This window comes from Sphaerulina musiva, assembly GCF_000320565.1.
Source record: "Sphaerulina musiva SO2202 unplaced genomic scaffold SEPMUscaffold_11, whole genome shotgun sequence".
Classification (NCBI taxonomy): domain Eukaryota; kingdom Fungi; phylum Ascomycota; class Dothideomycetes; order Mycosphaerellales; family Mycosphaerellaceae; genus Sphaerulina; species Sphaerulina musiva.
Genome location: NW_016017393.1, coordinates 322,900 through 339,845, shown reverse-complemented (window position 1 = coordinate 339,845; position 16,946 = coordinate 322,900). Strand labels below are relative to the sequence as shown.

The 16,946-nt window shown below is 51.5% G+C and overlaps 8 protein-coding genes across 8 annotated transcripts; 3 read left to right on the top strand and 5 right to left on the bottom strand.

Moving 5' to 3' along the window:
- Positions 1-639: 639 nt before the first annotated feature.
- Positions 640-1,324, bottom strand: SEPMUDRAFT_111263 (uncharacterized protein; the record flags this gene model as incomplete). Its single annotated transcript, XM_016900907.1, has 2 exons — positions 640-995; positions 1,111-1,324. 2 exons carry the CDS (start codon positions 1,322-1,324, stop codon positions 640-642), a joined length of 570 nt encoding a protein of 189 aa, XP_016756881.1.
- Positions 1,325-2,222: 898 nt separating this feature from the next.
- Positions 2,223-4,723, top strand: SEPMUDRAFT_144577 (Cu-oxidase_3-domain-containing protein; the record flags this gene model as incomplete). Its single annotated transcript, XM_016903078.1, has 7 exons — positions 2,223-2,243; positions 2,562-2,791; positions 2,849-3,231; positions 3,288-3,421; positions 3,499-4,039; positions 4,235-4,421; positions 4,564-4,723. 7 exons carry the CDS (start codon positions 2,223-2,225, stop codon positions 4,721-4,723), a joined length of 1,656 nt encoding a protein of 551 aa, XP_016756880.1.
- Positions 4,724-5,511: 788 nt separating this feature from the next.
- Positions 5,512-6,815, bottom strand: SEPMUDRAFT_151702 (uncharacterized protein). The gene is made up of 3 exons (XM_016906988.1): positions 6,285-6,815; positions 6,030-6,228; positions 5,512-5,972 (listed from the first exon to the last, which is right to left on the bottom strand). Exons 1-3 carry the CDS (start codon positions 6,459-6,461, stop codon positions 5,800-5,802), a joined length of 549 nt encoding a protein of 182 aa, XP_016756879.1. The 5' UTR covers positions 6,462-6,815; the 3' UTR covers positions 5,512-5,799.
- A 211-nt stretch (positions 6,816-7,026) lies between these two features.
- On the bottom strand, positions 7,027-8,753 carry SEPMUDRAFT_92875 (S-adenosyl-L-methionine-dependent methyltransferase). Its single transcript, XM_016910597.1, has one exon. The coding sequence runs from the start codon at positions 8,674-8,676 to the stop codon at positions 7,480-7,482; it is 1,197 nt and encodes a 398-aa protein (XP_016756878.1). The 5' UTR covers positions 8,677-8,753; the 3' UTR covers positions 7,027-7,479.
- Positions 8,754-8,900: 147 nt separating this feature from the next.
- SEPMUDRAFT_151700 (Gar1-domain-containing protein) lies at positions 8,901-9,985 on the top strand. The gene is made up of 2 exons (XM_016906987.1): positions 8,901-9,181; positions 9,238-9,985. The coding sequence occupies exons 1-2, from the start codon at positions 9,055-9,057 to the stop codon at positions 9,744-9,746; spliced, it is 636 nt and encodes a 211-aa protein (XP_016756877.1). The 5' UTR covers positions 8,901-9,054; the 3' UTR covers positions 9,747-9,985.
- Positions 9,986-10,649: 664 nt separating this feature from the next.
- On the bottom strand, positions 10,650-11,717 carry SEPMUDRAFT_92869 (uncharacterized protein; the record flags this gene model as incomplete). The annotated part of the gene is made up of 1 exon (XM_016910596.1): positions 10,650-11,717. The coding sequence occupies one exon, from the start codon at positions 11,715-11,717 to the stop codon at positions 11,178-11,180; it is 540 nt and encodes a 179-aa protein (XP_016756876.1). The 3' UTR covers positions 10,650-11,177.
- A 367-nt stretch (positions 11,718-12,084) lies between these two features.
- SEPMUDRAFT_92866 (PIN domain-like protein) lies at positions 12,085-14,683 on the top strand. The gene is made up of 4 exons (XM_016910595.1): positions 12,085-12,116; positions 12,268-12,836; positions 12,888-13,166; positions 13,237-14,683. The coding sequence occupies exons 1-4, from the start codon at positions 12,104-12,106 to the stop codon at positions 14,593-14,595; spliced, it is 2,220 nt and encodes a 739-aa protein (XP_016756875.1). The 5' UTR covers positions 12,085-12,103; the 3' UTR covers positions 14,596-14,683.
- A 1,046-nt stretch (positions 14,684-15,729) lies between these two features.
- On the bottom strand, positions 15,730-16,845 carry SEPMUDRAFT_52476 (uncharacterized protein; the record flags this gene model as incomplete). Its single annotated transcript, XM_016909229.1, has 1 exon — positions 15,730-16,845. The coding sequence occupies one exon, from the start codon at positions 16,843-16,845 to the stop codon at positions 15,730-15,732; it is 1,116 nt and encodes a 371-aa protein (XP_016756874.1).
- Between the last annotated feature and the right edge of the window lie 101 nt (positions 16,846-16,946).

Genomic DNA, 16,946 nt, shown 5'->3' with positions numbered 1-16,946 from the left:
TTCACAATACGTCGAAGTTCATCGCAGTTCACCCGGCATTCTGCTTTGAACTACGTATACGTAAGGTATATAACATGTCTCTTCGACGGATCTGACGAGACTACTGTATGTGTCCGAAAAGCCGGAAGATCCCTAATGACCTACGCGTCGCATGCGCGTCGAGGTGCGTCAACAGTGGAGTTCTATGGAGTGGCGTCGGTGACTATGAGATGTCTTACCAACTATGGTTCGCAACGTACGTACTCTCCTAGTATCACATCGCAGTTCATCGCGCACTTCGACTGACTGATCGCAGTGTTGAACAGTGTTGAACGGCCCCAAAGAGATGCCTCAGCGCTGCGGTTTTCAGCCATCTTCGACTGCATTCTACTCGAGAAGAGCACTATATATGTGCAGTAGCCCTCGAGAATGTTAGAAATAGGATGTTTGAGGGGATTGGCAAGTGCCTGAGTTCGGAGAAAAAAATACAGGCCAGCGTTCATCAATACAGAAAAGACTCTCGCAGTACCAACGACTACTAAATACAAGCGACCTCGCAACGACTACGCACGATCAGTACCATCCCTGGTAAGCCCGCTTCATCGCCATCTTCTCTCTCTCCATCCCGCTCCTCAACAGCATCATAGCTTCGCATTCCAATTACGGCTCTGAGGTCCCCAAGTCTGGAGGTCCAAAAGCCTTCAGAATAACATCCGTGCCTTTATCACTAGTAGCGCTATCAGCGTTCCAGTACAGCTCCCAGACATCCGTAGTCTCCGTCTCCACGACGTAAAATTTCGATTGCATCGCTCGGCTAGACGTCAGCCACGTAATCTGCATGCCGTAGAGGTTGAATCCCTCGGTTGTGTATCCATCCGCAACTGCTGCGGAATTGGCAATCAATACGGGATTGGAAGCTCCCGCCGTGGTGTCGATGGCGAGGTATTCGTCGCTGCCGGCATCGGTGCCGTTTCTGTAATGTTTGTGGACGGAGATTTCGGTGCCGGTTTGTACGACTGAATGGTTGGGTGGGTTCTCTCGAGGGTTAGCGATCGGTGTCTTTCTACTGTGCTGATATGGAGAAAAGGCTGGCTGGCAGGCTTGTGTGTTTTCTCTTTTTGCCGGACTTACAGGTAACATTCATTGCGCCGTCCATTGCTGTTGAGTCGCCAATGTATGCGATTCCATTGTCGACAAAGACTTGAGAACCGGAGATATTGGTGCCGTATGCGTAGATTTCGCCGAGAGCTTTGCTTGTCGCTCGCTTTTGAGGCGCGATAAGAGCTGAACAACAACCCACCAGAGAGGCGATGGTGATGGCAGAAGTGAATGCGAGGAACTTCATGATGAGACGTACTGAGGAGGGAGTCAACGAATCTTGCTGATTACCTTAGGCTTCCTTGGACTCAGCGATTCATGGTCTCTCTACTACTTACATAGGTAGGCATACTACTCCGACGAAGAAAGTGGATGTGTTCGGGACGCGTACGCCATGGCTAGCAGTGGACGAAAGACGTACATGGTGGGCCTATGTAACCCATTCGTTCGGCACATGTGGGCTTGTGGTCACTCGGTAAGTCGAAGGGTGGCTGTCACGGTGTTTGCAACATTGGAGAAGAGGCGGTCATAGACTAACACGGTCTTAGTCTTGCTTGTTTCAAGAAAGCCTTACTCTTGGGCTATAGCTTGTCTCCACTCCACGTCGTCACCGTCGTAAGCTCGCCTCCTTTATTTACCAGCAAAGGAGTATGTCACGAAAAGAGACAGCTCGACGTCCACGTACTGTAGCGGAGCCATAGATACCAGGACGGACTCTCGTCCGAGACATCTGTAAGAAGCTCGACCGACCCTCGCGCGATAGAACAAGTATGATGGAAAATGGATATCGCTCTAAGTCACTTTAATATCTCGGGACCACAATGTTTCTGCAGCGCACGTCCTCCTTGTATGCGAACAGAGTTCGCTTGACTTTGCCAAGACGCAGCTCGTAGCCAATCAACGGACGATGCGCGCCCGACACGGCTCTCACATGCTGGTTGCAGTACACTTCACTTCAAAATAGACTTTGGAGGAATACACTGCAATGTGAACATGGTGTTCCAAGGGTCGATCTATAGAATGATCCATAGTCCTACGATTGGTCAGATCACAGGGCGTAAGAGATGTGTACGTTCCAATTATTACTCTACAGGCAGGAGTCCAGCTGGGGTCTAGGTCTACTGAACGCATAATCACAGGCAAAGATGAGCGGTATCATGCAGTGTGTACGTACTCGTACTATATGTTCATTCCCAAGCCGGTTTTGGGGCGCAGCGTCAAATATTGCGAATATTGAGTGACTAGCCGAGCTGACGAGTCGTTTGCAGGAGACCTGGACCACACCGAATGTGCATGGGAAAGCAGGAGTTGGAACGTCGTATAAACCTCTGTGATTGACACGGCTGGAGACGGCCCCTTTCAGTTTTTACCACGCCACCTACGTTGGCACAACGCACGATTCTTTCGCCTTTTTCAGTATGCTCATCCTTAACCTTTTCTCTCTGAGCTCTTTGGCCGCTCTTGTTCTTGCTGCACCAAACCAGGGGGATGTTGCTGTCAGACAATCTGCTTGCACTGGAAATACAGCCGATGATCGTAGCACTTGGTGCGATTATGATACGAGCACCAATTACTACGATGAAGGACCCGATACTGGTGTGACTGTGGAGTACTGGTTCGATATTCAGAATGTTACACTGGCGCCTAATGGAGTGGAGCGAACATATCTTACAGTGAATGGAAGTTTACCCGGGCCTACCATTATTGCAAATTGGTATGAACTTCTTTCTATTGCCTAATCCCTTTTCCTCACGAACTGATCGAATGACAGGGGTGACACTATTGTCGTTCACGTTACCAACTCTCTGGACATCAATGGAACAACAGTACATTTCCATGGTATTCGACAAAACTTCACTAATCCATACGATGGCGTGCCTTCTATCACGCAATGTCCAACAGCGCCTGGGGATACCATGACATATACCTTCAAGGCGACTCAGTATGGCTCTTCCTGGTATCACTCCCACTATGCCATGCAGGCCTGGGACGGTGTGTTTGGTGGCATCATCATTAATGGCCCAGCTACTGCCAACTATGATGTTGACCTGGGAAATCTGTTCTTGATGGAGTGGGACCATCTCACTGCTAGTCAGCTGTACAGTTATGTGCAGTATACTGGTCCGCCAGTTGCAGACTCGGGTCTGATCAATGGTACGTTTTTTACGATGTATTGAAGGGCGCGAATCTGCGATGTTGACCGATGCTAGGCACGAATATGAATGACACTCTGGGGTCGTACTGGGAGCAGACTGTAACTTCTGGCTCATCTTATCTCCTTCGAGTCGTCAATGCTGCAATTGACACTCACTTTGATTTCTCCATCGATAATCACACTCTACAGGTGAAAACTTCTGCCTCCCTCCACACGAGTTCCGATGATTGGAAAAAGTCTATTCGCTGATATTATATATATCCCAGGTCATTGCATCCGATTTCGTCCCCATCGTTCCCTACACTACCACCTCCATCTCCATCGGCATGGGCCAACGCTACGATGTGATCGTCACAGCAAACCAAGCCTCTATCGCATCCGACTTCTGGCTCCGTGCCATCCCCGACACTTTCTGTTCAACCAACTACAACCCCGATCTAATCAAAGGCATCATCCACTACGACGACAGTACAGCCACACCCACCACAACAGCCTACACCATCACCGAAAACGACTGTCTCGGCGAACCCAGCGCGTCCATTGTGCCCTTTGTAGCGTTGACAGCGAGCACAGCTGCCGACGTCTCGCTGGACGATGAAGTCACCGTCGAAGCCGGCGATATCGAAACTGGAGTGGTGGAAAAGTGGTTTTTGGGAGATGTGAATTTTGTGGTGAATTGGAAACAACCGACTGCTTTGTTGGTTGTTGAGGGCGAAAATACGTATAATGAAAGTTATGCTGTGACGGAGATGCCTACGAAAGATACTTGGATGACTTTGATTATTGAGCAGACTTTTCCTTTGCCTCGTAAGTCATACTTATCTTTCCATCCACCCATCTATCCACACACACACACACGTACAGAACATACGCTTCATCGCTTTTTTTTGCCCTTCTTCTTAGCATATCATCCCCTCCCCCCCTCTCCCCCTTCCAAAAAGGAGACAAACAATCTACCAAAGCCTTTTCTCCCCCAACTAACCATCAACCATCATGACAAAGACCCCATCCACCTCCACGGCCACGACTTCTTCGTCCTCGCCTCCGGCTCCGGAACCTACGCAGATTCCAACGCAGTTCTCCAAACCGAAAATCCTCCTCGCCGAGACGTCCAAATGCTCCCCGCTGCAGGCTACCTCGTCATTGCATGGCAAGCAGATAATCCTGGAGTGTGGTTGGCGCACTGTCAGTATGTGATTTTTTTTTCTGCAGAACGCCTCTCTCCTTTTTCTATCTATTGGATACCTTCGACTTTTCTTTTTCTTCTTCAAAAAAAATTTTTTTGTGCCAGATGGAAAGACTGATTGACTGATGGATTTTTTTTTTCACAGCATTGGGTGGCATACGGCTGAGGGATTTGCTTTGCAGTTTGTGGAACGATATGATGAGATTGCGGGGTTGTATAATTCTACAGAGTTGGAGGACTCTTGCGAGGCGTGGAGTACATTTCAGACGAGTGCGGGGATCTTGCAGGATGATGATGGGATTTGAGGGGAGGAAGGGGAGGAAATTCGAGGTTGAGATTTCAGCTGCAGTAAGAGGATGTGAGCGTAGTAGAGGACGAATGGTTGAAAGAATAATTTTTCTTTGAAGAATCTCGTTATGTTTGGTGTTGGCTTTTGTTTTTTGGCTGTCATGTATGTTTTGTCGACAGATGTCGTGGTTGAGAGGAATGAAAAGAGAAGTGATGATGTGCGGTATGGACCTCCCTTGAAACTACTTGTACTTACATTTACTTGGTCATTAGCCCTTCAACTACCCGTTCGTCATGCTCAGTAGCTTGTCATTACTAAAATGCTTTCTTGCACTGACTGCTTCTGGGTGTTCTCCATATCGAATTATCGAGAGTTTTGTAATTCCGACAGGGGTCAAAGCTACCCTAGCATTGCTAGGCAACCTAAGGTCCTAAGGGGCCAAGGATCGAAAAGGGTACCCTAGCAGATGCAAAGTGAAGTTGAAGCCAACGCCAAGAGAGCATATAACGTTAATGCGAGATGACTGTGAGATGTGAGCAGCCCCCTAGACAAAAAGGGTGAGCTGAGGACAAAGTCATTGGGCTTGGCGCACGAACGTCCAATCGCACGCATCATACGCTAGCTTATGTCTGAGCCGCCGGGGCGCATCGAGCGGCAATTGCGCCGCCGCCGCCGTCGCCGCCGCCGTGGCGTCCTCCCTTTTCCTTGTCACCAGGCTCCGCATCGACATGACATGATGCCAGGTGGCGAGCACATGGCAGAGTAAGACAGCATTGTGAACAGCCCCCTTCGCCTACCAATCGCAAAGTGTAATATTGTTCGTTCGTTCTAATTCGCGTGGCTAGGCTAGCTTTAGGTTGAGCCCGAGTAGCTTGTTGCTGGATTGGTGTGGTACTGTGTTCCACAACAGGTCTTTATTGATGAGTATCGATTGATAATGATTGCATTGAACGCCCTTCCACATCAATCGCCATCAGTCGCATTCGCCATCATTCGAGCTGTATCGCCTCAACTTTCACCTCAAACCACTGGAACCCACACTCCAGACTTCTCATCGTGTCGGCCACAATTGTCTGGATGTGCTTGCTGTTCCTAATGCTGCTGTTGTGCATACTGCGGCTGAGATGATACGGGTGACTGATATTGCATCTGAGGGAAACTTCCTGAGTTGACCGCAGCATGATCGGGTGCTAAAATCTGAGCTTCTCTGTTGTATGGACGATGCGTGAGCTGCTTTCCGCAGCCAGTGCAATAATGGTCCCAGTCTGTGTCCTCATGTCAGGATAGCTAACATGCGGTTGGCAGAACGACTGGTAGCTTACCCTGCAGCATCCCGTCACCACAGCAGCCCTTCAGTGGAATACACGCAACACAGGGACAGATAAGACAAATACCGATGACTGCAAACCACGTCTTCTCGGAGTCCTTGCTCTCGGACTTGGTGAGGCAGACTCTGCCTACCCGAGGACAATATATGTGCTCGGGTTGTTCTCGGAGCAAATTCAGCTGTGTCATCTCAGGCTATCATTCGAGGTGTTAGTCTATGACATGCCTTTGAAATATTGGTGCCCTCTGACCTGTTGAGAGGGTGCCGCGTTGGGTGTCATGGCCATTTGAGGACCGGGAGACACCGCACTGCCTCTGTTGATGGTATCTGTCGTTTGATGACCCATGGAAGGCGGGGTGTGCTGCTGCTCCTGCGACTGGTACGGAGGAGCAGGCGCATTCTGTTTCTCGGCCGGAATGTCTGCCATTTTATCGACTGGAAATGTCGCTGCGAGTGAGCAGTACGAGTGTTGTATTGATCGGTCAAACGGTCAATGTCGTGTCTGGCTCACTTGGCATTCGAGAGGTGTTGCTAGACTGGAGAGGACGTGCAAAGACACGACTAGTTACACGCGCCGCTTTACATAGATTACTCTGCTGGCTGCACTTCGGGAGGAACTACTGCGCACGCTGCACCGCATTGGTCGAATGCTGTATCGAATCCTTCTGGTGACAGCAAAGCGATTACTCCACCCTTTCGGGAGCACAAGAAAGAGCCAAGAGCCAGGAGCAGACAAGATGTGCATTAGGGTGGCTGAAGTCATGCTCGATCATTGCTTCGAGGGCGGGGTGGAACGAGAGTCAAGCGCTCCTTCGAGGGCGGTGAGATGGATGTGAGTTGTGACTCGTGAGATGTGAGGATTCGGGGCTGTGTAAAGATTGGAGGAACGACGCGAGGGCGTTGGAAGAAAGCCAGAGTAGGGTCTTGGCGTGTGTGGACGAATCCTTGCTGCGGCTGTAGCGATCGACCTCCTCTTGCTCGAAATAGAAGCCAGGGAGCCACAATCCTTCAGCTGTGTATCCACGTGATGGAGGAGTGGAAGAGAGGCGCCTGCGATTGGATGTGGCGCGACTCATGCTGCACAGTGTATGTCCTGGGCGGCAAATCGGAACACCACTTGTCCTGTCTCGTGGGGTTCTCTCGGTAAACATGCCGATGCTGCCTGGCGATGGTGCACAGAATGCATTTCTTCGATTGCAAGAACAGATCGTTGAGTGACAGTATTGACCACAGCATCTTCGGCATCACTGCTGTCGGTAATTGATGGATCTCAAGGAGAGCAACAATGGCCTATACAGTCTTTCGTGAACACATTTTTCGTGCCGGAGCCAGTTTATAGTCACCTCTTTGCTCAGCTGGACACAAGAGTGAAGAGGCAGTATGGAGTGCTCTCCGTCCGATATCTGTCTTCATTCAGCCGAAGCGTCTGTCCTTGGCCCAAGACATCACTGTACGACCTTGGTCAAGACAGCGAAGAAAAGCGGACCCCATTTGCCCCCGCCAGGATGATCGGGCAGCACAATCCAGCCGTGCTTCGTCCTTTCGGCCCAGTTCTTTTCGAGCTCAGCTTCAAGCACATCATCGCCAGTGCCAGCGCGAAGGCCGACCTTGACAGACCACTTCACGCCCTTCTTTCGCTCTTTTTCCACTTGAGACAGCATCTTCTCGATGACCCCATCGTTCTCGGTCGGCTCAATCGAGCATGTGGCATACATGATCGTGGCGCCGACTTTTGCTACCCGCAGGCCAGTCATCAGCAACTTCAACTGTGTCTCAGCCAGGCGTTTAGAAGACCCAGGTCGCCAATTCGCCATCTCGGGTGCCTCACGACCACCCAGCCTGGCATTGGCATGTGCGTGAATGATGTGCCGTTCTGACGAACAAGGCGCATCGACCAAGACCTTGTCGTAATTCACAGTCCCATCAGATGTCTTGACGACCAGCTCGTAGTGCGCCTTCGGACTTGTTCCGTCTACACGTAAAGTCACCACTCTCTGTGAATCGAAGAGAGCCTTGGGCAGATATGCTCGCAGGTTCTCTGCCAACCGGCGTTGTCGTGGAGTGTCGGCTTCATTGGAGTGGAGAGTACCTAGTTGCAGGCGCTTCTCCTGCAAAGCTTTGGACTTTGCATCGGAATCGTCGGCGTGGTAGTGTGCCCAGATGTTCTGTGCCAAGCTGACAGACTTGCCTCCAGGGGCTGCGCATAGATCGAGGACATTCTCACCCTGCTGAACGTCCAAGAGATGCGCTACCAGGGAAGATGCAGCATCGAGATTCCAATGCGAATACAACTGACCTGCCACCGGTATTGGTGCTGGAAATGGCTCGCTGGATGGCACAGAACTTGGACCGTCTGCAGACTTAGCATAGCGAGCTACAAGATTTGGGAGCAGAACATTTGTTGCTTCTCTATCGCTCGCTTTCGGGAGATGAAGGGGGACTTCTTCAGTGCTAGGATGGCTGAGCTTCTCTTTTGAGGCTTCCAAGGGCACATATCGGTTCAGGAGGCAAGCATATCTGGTCGGCTGCTCTAGCGCTGGCCGCAGTGATTTCTGCCATCTTTCTTCACCCCATATAGCAACGTAGTGTCTATCGAATGCATCCACTGAGCTTGTAGCTGCCTTTCGATGGGTTTTGGTCATGCTTGAGATGCTCCGAGAAGCAGAAGAATGTGCAGTACTTCACCTGAAAGCGGTGCTGGCGCCTATATTAGAGGTTGCCGGTGGCAGACTGAACCACCTGGAAAGCCCTGTGCAAATATTGATCGTGACCAGGAGAGAACTATGCCAAGAAATGTCGGCGGGAAATAGCTCGACCGCCGACTTCCATTGCAAAATTTAGAATACCAAGCTTCACCACAGCATAGCTACAACGCAACAACGATTATCGACTACACACGACTCCGCTAGCCATTCCTGCTTGAGTGACGAATAATACCAGTGTACTAGCGCACGACTTGCGCATGCTGAGGACGACGACTCACAGTTGAACTACGTCCAGCGAGCAGCGGTGCAAAAAAAATGTCGTTCCGCGGTGGAGGACGAGGTGGTTTCGGTGATCGTGGTGGTCGCGGTGGTTTCAGAGGCGGCGCGCGAGGCGGAAGAGGTGGTTTTCAGCAGTCATATGGCCCTCCCGACACTGTCTACGGTATGCGACAGCCCAATCTTCGCCAAGGTGCCAATGAACTAACAGACAACCTCCAGAAATGGGCACCTTCCTCCACGCGACCGAAGGCGAAATGGTGTGCGAATCCATCAACGTCAAAATCCCATACTTCAACGCACCAATATACCTCGAGAACAAGACGCCAGTAGGAAAGGTCGATGAGATCCTGGGCCCACTGAACCAGGTTCACTTCACGATTAAGCCACAAGAAGGAATTCAAGCCACGAGCTTCAAGAGTGGGGACAAGTTTTACATTGGAGGAGACAAGCTATTGCCGCTGGAGAAGTTCTTGCCCAAGCCTAAACCACCGCCAGGAGCACCAAAAGTGAAGAAGCCAAGAGGTGCTGGTGGTGCTGGACGTGGCGGACGCGGCGCACCGAGAGGCCGAGGCGGTTTCGGTGCGCCGAGAGGTCGTGGAGGCTTTGGCGATCGTGGCGGTAGAGGCGGCGGTCGAGGTGGATCACGAGGATTCTCTGGATCTGGAGGCTTCAGCCGTGGTGGTGGACGAGGAGGCGCCCCACGTGGCAGAGGTCGAGGAGGGTACTAGATGGCAAGATGCTCATCATGAGAGGCGTTTTGGGCGTGGAATTGGCGGAGCCCGAGGAGTTATGGCGCATACGATCATCAGACGGTGGATGCTCTGCCGCAAGGGTTTGGCGACAGCTTCGTCTTCTGTTAGACTATCCAAACGAAAGCTAGTATGAGCGCCTAGGAATGGAGCTCGCTGGCGTCATGCCACTATCTACCTAGATAGCTAGCAACCTTGTACAATTGTGAAACTTCAGCAACTGCAGTGGTACCTAGACGTGTATAAGGTCATGGACGCTGAAAGAACGCTAACCACGCAGCCTGGCCAATAACGACGGAAGCCATCACGATCCTATACATTCATCAAATAGGTCGTAAGTGATCGCCTCGAATACAGTACAGTAAAGCATGTATGTAACTCCCGGCTTACACGTATCCCTCCCGACTAAACGACCGCTACCTGGTATTCTTCCACTTTTCCAAACCCCCGTCCAATAGAGTACAGTACCTACAGTACAGTGCAGTACAGTACAGTGCCTTCCTTTCCAGGGTCCTTTCCTTTCCCTACGTAGCCTCAACCTCAACCTCAGCCTCGCTTCACCAAATGGAGAAACCCTCCCCGGGCTCCTCCCCAAAAAGAAAAAAAAAGAAATAGTGGAAAACAAACAAACAAAAAACAAAAACAAAAACGAAGGCAGAAGTGAAACCAAAAAAAAGCAGAAAAAAAAGGAAGAAGAAAAGAAAAGAAGGCTTGTACAGCTTTCGAGCATACCTAAACACCTAATAGGTAATAAATGTATTGGTGATTTGGAATAATATTTTTGGGGTATACCTCATCTGGCCTCTACCATCAATTTATTGAGACTGAGCTCGAACTCGGACTCGTTTTTCTCAGAACGGTCACTGGTCTGGTAGCTCGCTGGTTGACTGACCATGATGGCGTGTCAGATTACATTACTGACATTATTGAACCTAGGTGAAAGGTGCCACATTGATGAAGGACACTGCGACCTCGGACCGTAGCGTCAGTTTTTCCCGGGCGCTCCATGATCAATGTGTTCGGCTCTATGATGTGAGCGACGGCTTTGAAGCAGTATGGTAGACAGACGATTGCCGATCCCCGTTTCAGGAAGTTCTCGTGGCGTTGGATTTGGGAGTCCTTTTACTCGGCAGAATCAGCTCATGTGAGTTCATATCTATCCCTGTCTCAGACTCCAAGTGGTAGATTCATTGCTCGGACTCGAGGGACGTATCGGAGTCCTGCATGATGCCGCTGGAATCGATACCAGCGCTGTCATGGGGGGGTGCGCGCCATCTTGACTACCGTACGTAGAGCTTGGTACCACTCTCAGGCATCAGTCAGAGTTGTGCTCTCGCGCGGACGAGTCTGAAGGCGTCGCTGCCCTAGGAAGGGAGCGTTCCGTACAGCGCCTTGTGCGTTTCGCCATGTCTACGACGCACCTCTCGGCGGAAACGAACTCTCCTTCATCACACCCTCCTTGTCAATCCTGACAAAGCGCATCACGCCCAATTCCAGCCATTGACCCTTCCACCCATCCAACTTCATCAAGGTACTCTCATCTTGACAATCCGGCACCCAGAAGCCACTCTCGAACTCCTGCCGTTCCTTCTCCACCGCCTGCTCCAACAAAGCTTGCCTCGTGCTCGCCGGCCGACCCGGTCTCCGCTCAGACTTGAGAGTTGCCAATTCCTCGTCGTACCGAGATATGTACTCTTCAATGTGCGATTTGATTTCGTCCACCGACAGAGGGTGCAGAGTTTCGGGTAGACGGTCTTGGAAGAAAGCGATCCTGTCGAGAAAAGTGCGATTTTGCTTCTGACGGGTGGAATGCATATTGGCGACTCGCTCGTCTCGAGCACTGGCGTTGCGGATTCTCTTTGCATCACGGCTGTTTTCGTGAAGCGAGCTGATCTTGGCGCCCTTCTTCTTGTGGACATGCTTGACCACTTTGCTGTGCTGGGACGGCATGACTGCAGTGGCGTGTGGGTCTGGGCGGTTTCTTTCGTTCAGTGCTGAAATGATGCTTTGCCACTCGAATAATGAATTTTCCCGGCGGAAAAGTCGCTGTGGTATTGAGAGTTTTGCTTAGCGGCAGGGCAGGCATGTACTCCAGGCTTGGCGGCAAGAGCGCGTCTCTGGCTTGACGCGACTACGGGACCTCCTACCTCAGCCAAAGCCTCTCCACTTGGATGTACTGAGGCGCGCTGCAGTCGACATCGCCAATCGCTCCCGTCTCATTCGACTTGCCAGTGACATCTTCAGCACTGCACCGTCAGACGACATGCCCACCACCACCGGAGACTAACCACATATCACCACCACCACCACCGCCACCACCACCTCCCGCAGGCAGCATGGGTATTCAAGGTAGACATCCTCCCTCTCCGCTCCCTCTCCTGTCCTGTCCTGCACTCCGCCGACCTCACCATCACCACCTCATCCTCACCTCACCCTCACCTCACCTCACCTCACCTCACCTCACCTCACTTCATACTGACCTAATATCGCGCCCGCACAGGCCTGCTCCCTCTGCTGAAGAGCATCCACAAGCCCACTCATCTCCGCCACTTTGCTGGCCAGACGCTCGGAGTCGACGCATATGGCTGGATGCACCGCGGCACCGTGGCGTGTGCCATTGAGTTGGCCGAGGGCAAACCCACCCGCAAGCACATCGACTTTGTCATGCACCGCGTACGTATGCTCATCCACTTCGGCGTGAAACCTTACCTCGTGTTCGACGGCGATTATCTTCCTAGCAAAGCACATACTGAGAAGGAACGGGCTGCGAGACGCAAAGAGAGCAAGCGTGTGGGATTGGACATGTTGAGGATGGGCAGACCGTCACAGGCGCAGCTAGAGTTGCAGAAGGCGGTGGATGTCACGCCGGTCATGGCACGAGAAGTGATTGAGGAGTTGAGGAAGTTGGATGTGGAATACGTGGTGGCGCCGTATGAAGCGGACAGTCAACTGGCCTACCTTGAGAAGGAAGGTATTATCAACGGCGTCCTCAGCGAAGACTCGGATCTCTTGGTCTTTGGCGTCAACTGCCTCCTCACCAAGCTGGACCAGTTTGGAGAGTGCGTCATGGTAAGAAGTGACTGAACCCAACCCGTTCGCGCACTCGCTGACTCATGTTAGGTCAACCGCGCCGACTTCACCTCCGTTCGCGACATCAGCCTGGTAGGCTGGTCTGACAAGGAGTTCCGTATGATGGCTATGCTGAGTGGCTGCGACTACTTGCCCGGCATCGACAAGATAGGACTCAAGACTGCCTACCGTCTAGTTCGCAAGCACAAGACTATCGAAAAAATCGTGCGCACCGTGCAGTTTGATGGCAAGATGAAGGTTCCAAAGGACTATCTCGACGCCTTCTATCGAGCAGAGCGGACCTTCATGCACCAATGGGTTTTCTGTCCAGTGAGTACTGCTACATTCAACGGGGTCGCCACCGCGCTACATTCGCTAACAGCAGCTTGTGTCACTCCAGGAAGCGCAATGCCTGACCCATCTCAACCCGCTCCCGGCTGGGTTGAATGTTGAATTGATGCCATACATAGGACATCACGTCGAAGCCGACCATGCTTACGGTGTGGCAATTGGTGATCTCCACCCGAATACCAAGACTCGTATCGTCCTACCAAGCAGATTGCATCACTTAGGCCACAGCAGGCGATCAGTCTCTTCTCCAATGGAGAAGCACGGTGGCAAGCCAATCGACGACTACTTCAAGTCACGCCGCATGCCTCTTGCTGAGCTCGACCCAAATCTCTTCAAACACTCACCAAGCCAACAGAACCTGCTTGAGACGCAGGGTCTGACATCTTGGTCTGCAGCTCCGACCTCTGTTATTGAACCAGTTTCACGCATACCGGCACCCAGATTATCGCACTTTTCGGCACCTCGCATATTCAACGGTTTGGTTGCCAGCAACGCTCAGCCGAGATCTTCGGCATCACAGGGCTCGCGCCGCACCGTGACGGACCCCTCTCCCACTCAACGCGCTTCACCTAAGCGGCAGCGTCTATGCTCAGATTCTGGAATTGCCGCTGCCATGAAGGGAACATCGGGGATCGAGACAGCCACGAGTCGCTTCTTTGTCAACAATGGCCCGAAGCCAGGACCTCCTATCCGGCGCAAGTCGAGTCGCAAGACTGATGAGTTTGACTTGTGGTCCGACGATTCTGTCAAGGAGGCTGCCGCGGCGGTCGTCGAAGTAGTCAAGCATGCAGAGGCCACACCAGCTCCCACACAGTCTTCTCCTCGAAAGAGGAAGAAGTTGCAGGTCTTTGCCGACTCCGCCGAGGACTCGACAGTTGACACCTCATTCCAGTCGACAGCCACCCCAAGTGCGATGACTGCAGAGTCGCCGGCCTCTCTCGGCACATCCGCAATTTCCGTTTGCAGTACCCCGTCGCAAGAGCATAGCGTGTTCAGCAAGTCTATCCGTCTCAACTTCAACGCTCTGCGGTATAACTCATCGACCACACGCACGACGCCATCACGCCCAGCCTCCTCGCTTTTCCCTTCTCGCACACCGACTCGACTGCCTTCAGCATTGGACATGGGGTTCAAGGTGGAAGACAGCATTGCAGATGTCGACGACAGCGGCATTGTTCTGGAGTCACCGCCTGGTCTTCCTGCCGCAAATTTCCGCTCTGACGTGGCTGAAGCTGATGAGGATATCCTGGACGAGCAAGAATGGGTTGTGGTCGAGAAGGGACCGGGAGGTTTCTCACGGGCTCTGTCGGAGTTGCCCGTGAAGGGAAGTGAGGACATGATCGTGCCAGAGAGTCCCGAAGAGGCCAAGCAGGGTCTCAACTTGAGTCAGTTCGCTTACGATGGATAGCTACCATGGTAACAGTGTCTAGCACAACCCAGTTTTACGACGGATGAAATAGATGGAGACAGTACATAAGCACGAAGTATGATACCCCCGGTCTGGTGAACAGACCACGCTGTTATTGCAAGCGTTGTAATCCTCACAGATTCAAGTCACGAAACGGAGACAATTAGTTGTAATGAAGTTGGAGTGTGATTTGCTCTACCCATCTCTGAGCCCTAGGATATACAGCTCTTCTAACAATTCTAATGTTTGTTATCTCGCAGCAGCCAGGGCGACAAAAATGACAGGTGAGTCTCCTACAAGTAACGTCTTTTACCTACAAGCAATCTAGCATGTTTTTTCTTAGGGGGTAGTAGTAAGTATCTAGGAAAAGAAATGAAATTTTCTGATACGAGGAACATTTCGAAATCTTTTTTGGAGGTTTATAGGCTAGGGGGTTTTTTTTGAGTACTATACTGTTAAGTTTCAATTCATGATACTGTCTTATTTTATATAGGTATGCTTCAATTGCGACTTGCTGGTTTCGTGTAGTGGGTGGATAGGTGGATAGATGCATGGAGATAGGTGGATAGATTGGGTAGGGTAGGTAGCCAGGTAGGTAGTAAGGAATTCTTTTAGAGGTAAAAAGGAGGTCTATATGATAGTATTTCGAGGGGATAGGGTTCGATTCGTACGCGAGAGAGAAGGAGAGAGCTAGTTAACTGGCTTACACTCTTTTGATACATCATAGAAGATTGAATGTTTTGCGGATTTTACAAGGGATTGTTTTTTATGTATGTTTCTTTTTGTAAGAGGAAAATAGGGGGAAAGGGGTATCGTATCGCTAGACAGGGGCATGAATGAGAGAAAAGCTGCGTAGGAAATATTTTTGATTCGTGTGCGCGGAATGCAAATTGTATCTTTATCGGATTGCATTTTATATTACTACTTTCACACTTTAAGTACGGTACATAGGTATAGTAAGTAGTAAACCCAGTTTGAAACAACCCAACTCCTCGCTATGTAAATGATAAACCACCCCCGCCCCAAACCCTTGATTTCTCTAGAGACTACTACATCTAATGATTCTAATCTCAATCAAGGTAGATGATAATTCTTCCATCTTTTGTTTCTTTTCTTTTATATATCTAACCTTCCTTACCCACAAGCCTCACCTCCCTCATGCTCATGATATCTCCCACACATACCCCTTCCCATCCAGGGTTTACATCCACTCCCATCATGACCCACAGCCACGACACCATCCCCACAGCGTCGTAAACAATCGCCGCAAAACACCTTCTCACACGCACAACACTTGTCGACGGATAAGCCTGGTTTCAAAACTTCTTTGCAGCCTTCACACGCTTTGCTCGTGCTCCAACTGCGAGGGCGCCATGCGACGAGGGAATGGCGTTCAATGGCTTCGGGACCGGGACGTTTGAGTTTGACGACGAGTTCGCGTAGGAAGCGGGGGTGCCAGTCATCTTTGTGGGTTTCGAGTAATTTGTCGGTTTTTTTGTAGGCGAAGAGGTCGAGGATGAGGGAGCGGAGTGGGGAGGTGTCGCGGATGGTGTCGTAGAGAATCCATGTGTCGCTGGGGGTGGGGACCGAGTTGGTGGCTTCGGAGAGACGGGCGATGGTGGTGAGGATGTGGTTGCTGAGAGGGGTGGTGAGGAGTCGGTCACTGAGGGAGTAGAGGTCGAGGAGGAGGAAGTATTTGGGACTGCCGGCGTTGTTGCGAAGGTCGCCGTCGAGGTGGATGTCGTAGAGAGCGGGGTGGTGCGGGAGGACGTTGCCATTCGCGAGACGGATGTGTGCTTGTTGGTCGTTGCCTCGGCCATACGTGGTGCCGCGAGCGGAGATAGAGGAGGACGAGGAGGAGTCCGGGGATGATACGGGCTGGGTGGTGAGTGTTCCCGTGTAGAGCCATTGAAGGAACCACTCAAAAGATTCGGGCTTCTCTTCCGGCAGGCGAACGACTTGCTCCATGCCTTCTGCAAAAGTGCCATTGAGGGCTGCGGCGAAGAACGGACTCGCCGAAGTGAGCAATTCTTTGTGCACGAGGTACTGTGTCTGTGGTCGGCTCTTGTGACCAGAGTCTCCCACAACGACGGTCGCCACACCCGAAAAGTTGCGAAAGGCAGTTCGTAGCAAAGGTCGAACTGGTGATCGTCCAGCGCGGACGGTCCGGCGAGGCGCTATCGATGTGTCTTGCTCGCCTTGTCGAGTCGATTGCGAAGTGTCACTTGGGGCAGGAGAGGGTATCTCCATAGGGGGCACACCAACATGATGAACCGTCGTCGACATCGGAGGGCCAAAGTTGTTGGGAGGTGTGGTCGGCGCAGCGGGTAAGTGGCGAAACCACACTGGCG

Bases quoted from the DNA above. Each gene is read 5' to 3' on its own strand.
- SEPMUDRAFT_92866 (XM_016910595.1), top strand. The intron at 12,837-12,887 runs GTAAGAAGTGAC...GACTCATGTTAG, and splicing joins AGTTTGGAGAGTGCGTCATG to GTCAACCGCGCCGACTTCAC. The intron at 13,167-13,236 runs GTGAGTACTGCT...GTGTCACTCCAG, and splicing joins ACCAATGGGTTTTCTGTCCA to GAAGCGCAATGCCTGACCCA.
- SEPMUDRAFT_151702 (XM_016906988.1), bottom strand. From the start codon at position 6,461: ATGGCAGACATTCCGGCCGAGAAACAGAATGCGCCTGCTCCTCCGTAC. The intron at 6,229-6,284 runs GTCAGAGGGCAC...CTCGAATGATAG, and splicing joins ACGCGGCACCCTCTCAACAG to CCTGAGATGACACAGCTGAA. The intron at 5,973-6,029 runs GTAAGCTACCAG...ATGAGGACACAG, and splicing joins TGGTGACGGGATGCTGCAGG to ACTGGGACCATTATTGCACT.
- SEPMUDRAFT_151700 (XM_016906987.1), top strand. From the start codon at position 9,055: ATGTCGTTCCGCGGTGGAGGACGAGGTGGTTTCGGTGATCGTGGTGGT. The intron at 9,182-9,237 runs GTATGCGACAGC...GACAACCTCCAG, and splicing joins CCCTCCCGACACTGTCTACG to AAATGGGCACCTTCCTCCAC.
- SEPMUDRAFT_92875 (XM_016910597.1), bottom strand. From the start codon at position 8,676: ATGACCAAAACCCATCGAAAGGCAGCTACAAGCTCAGTGGATGCATTC.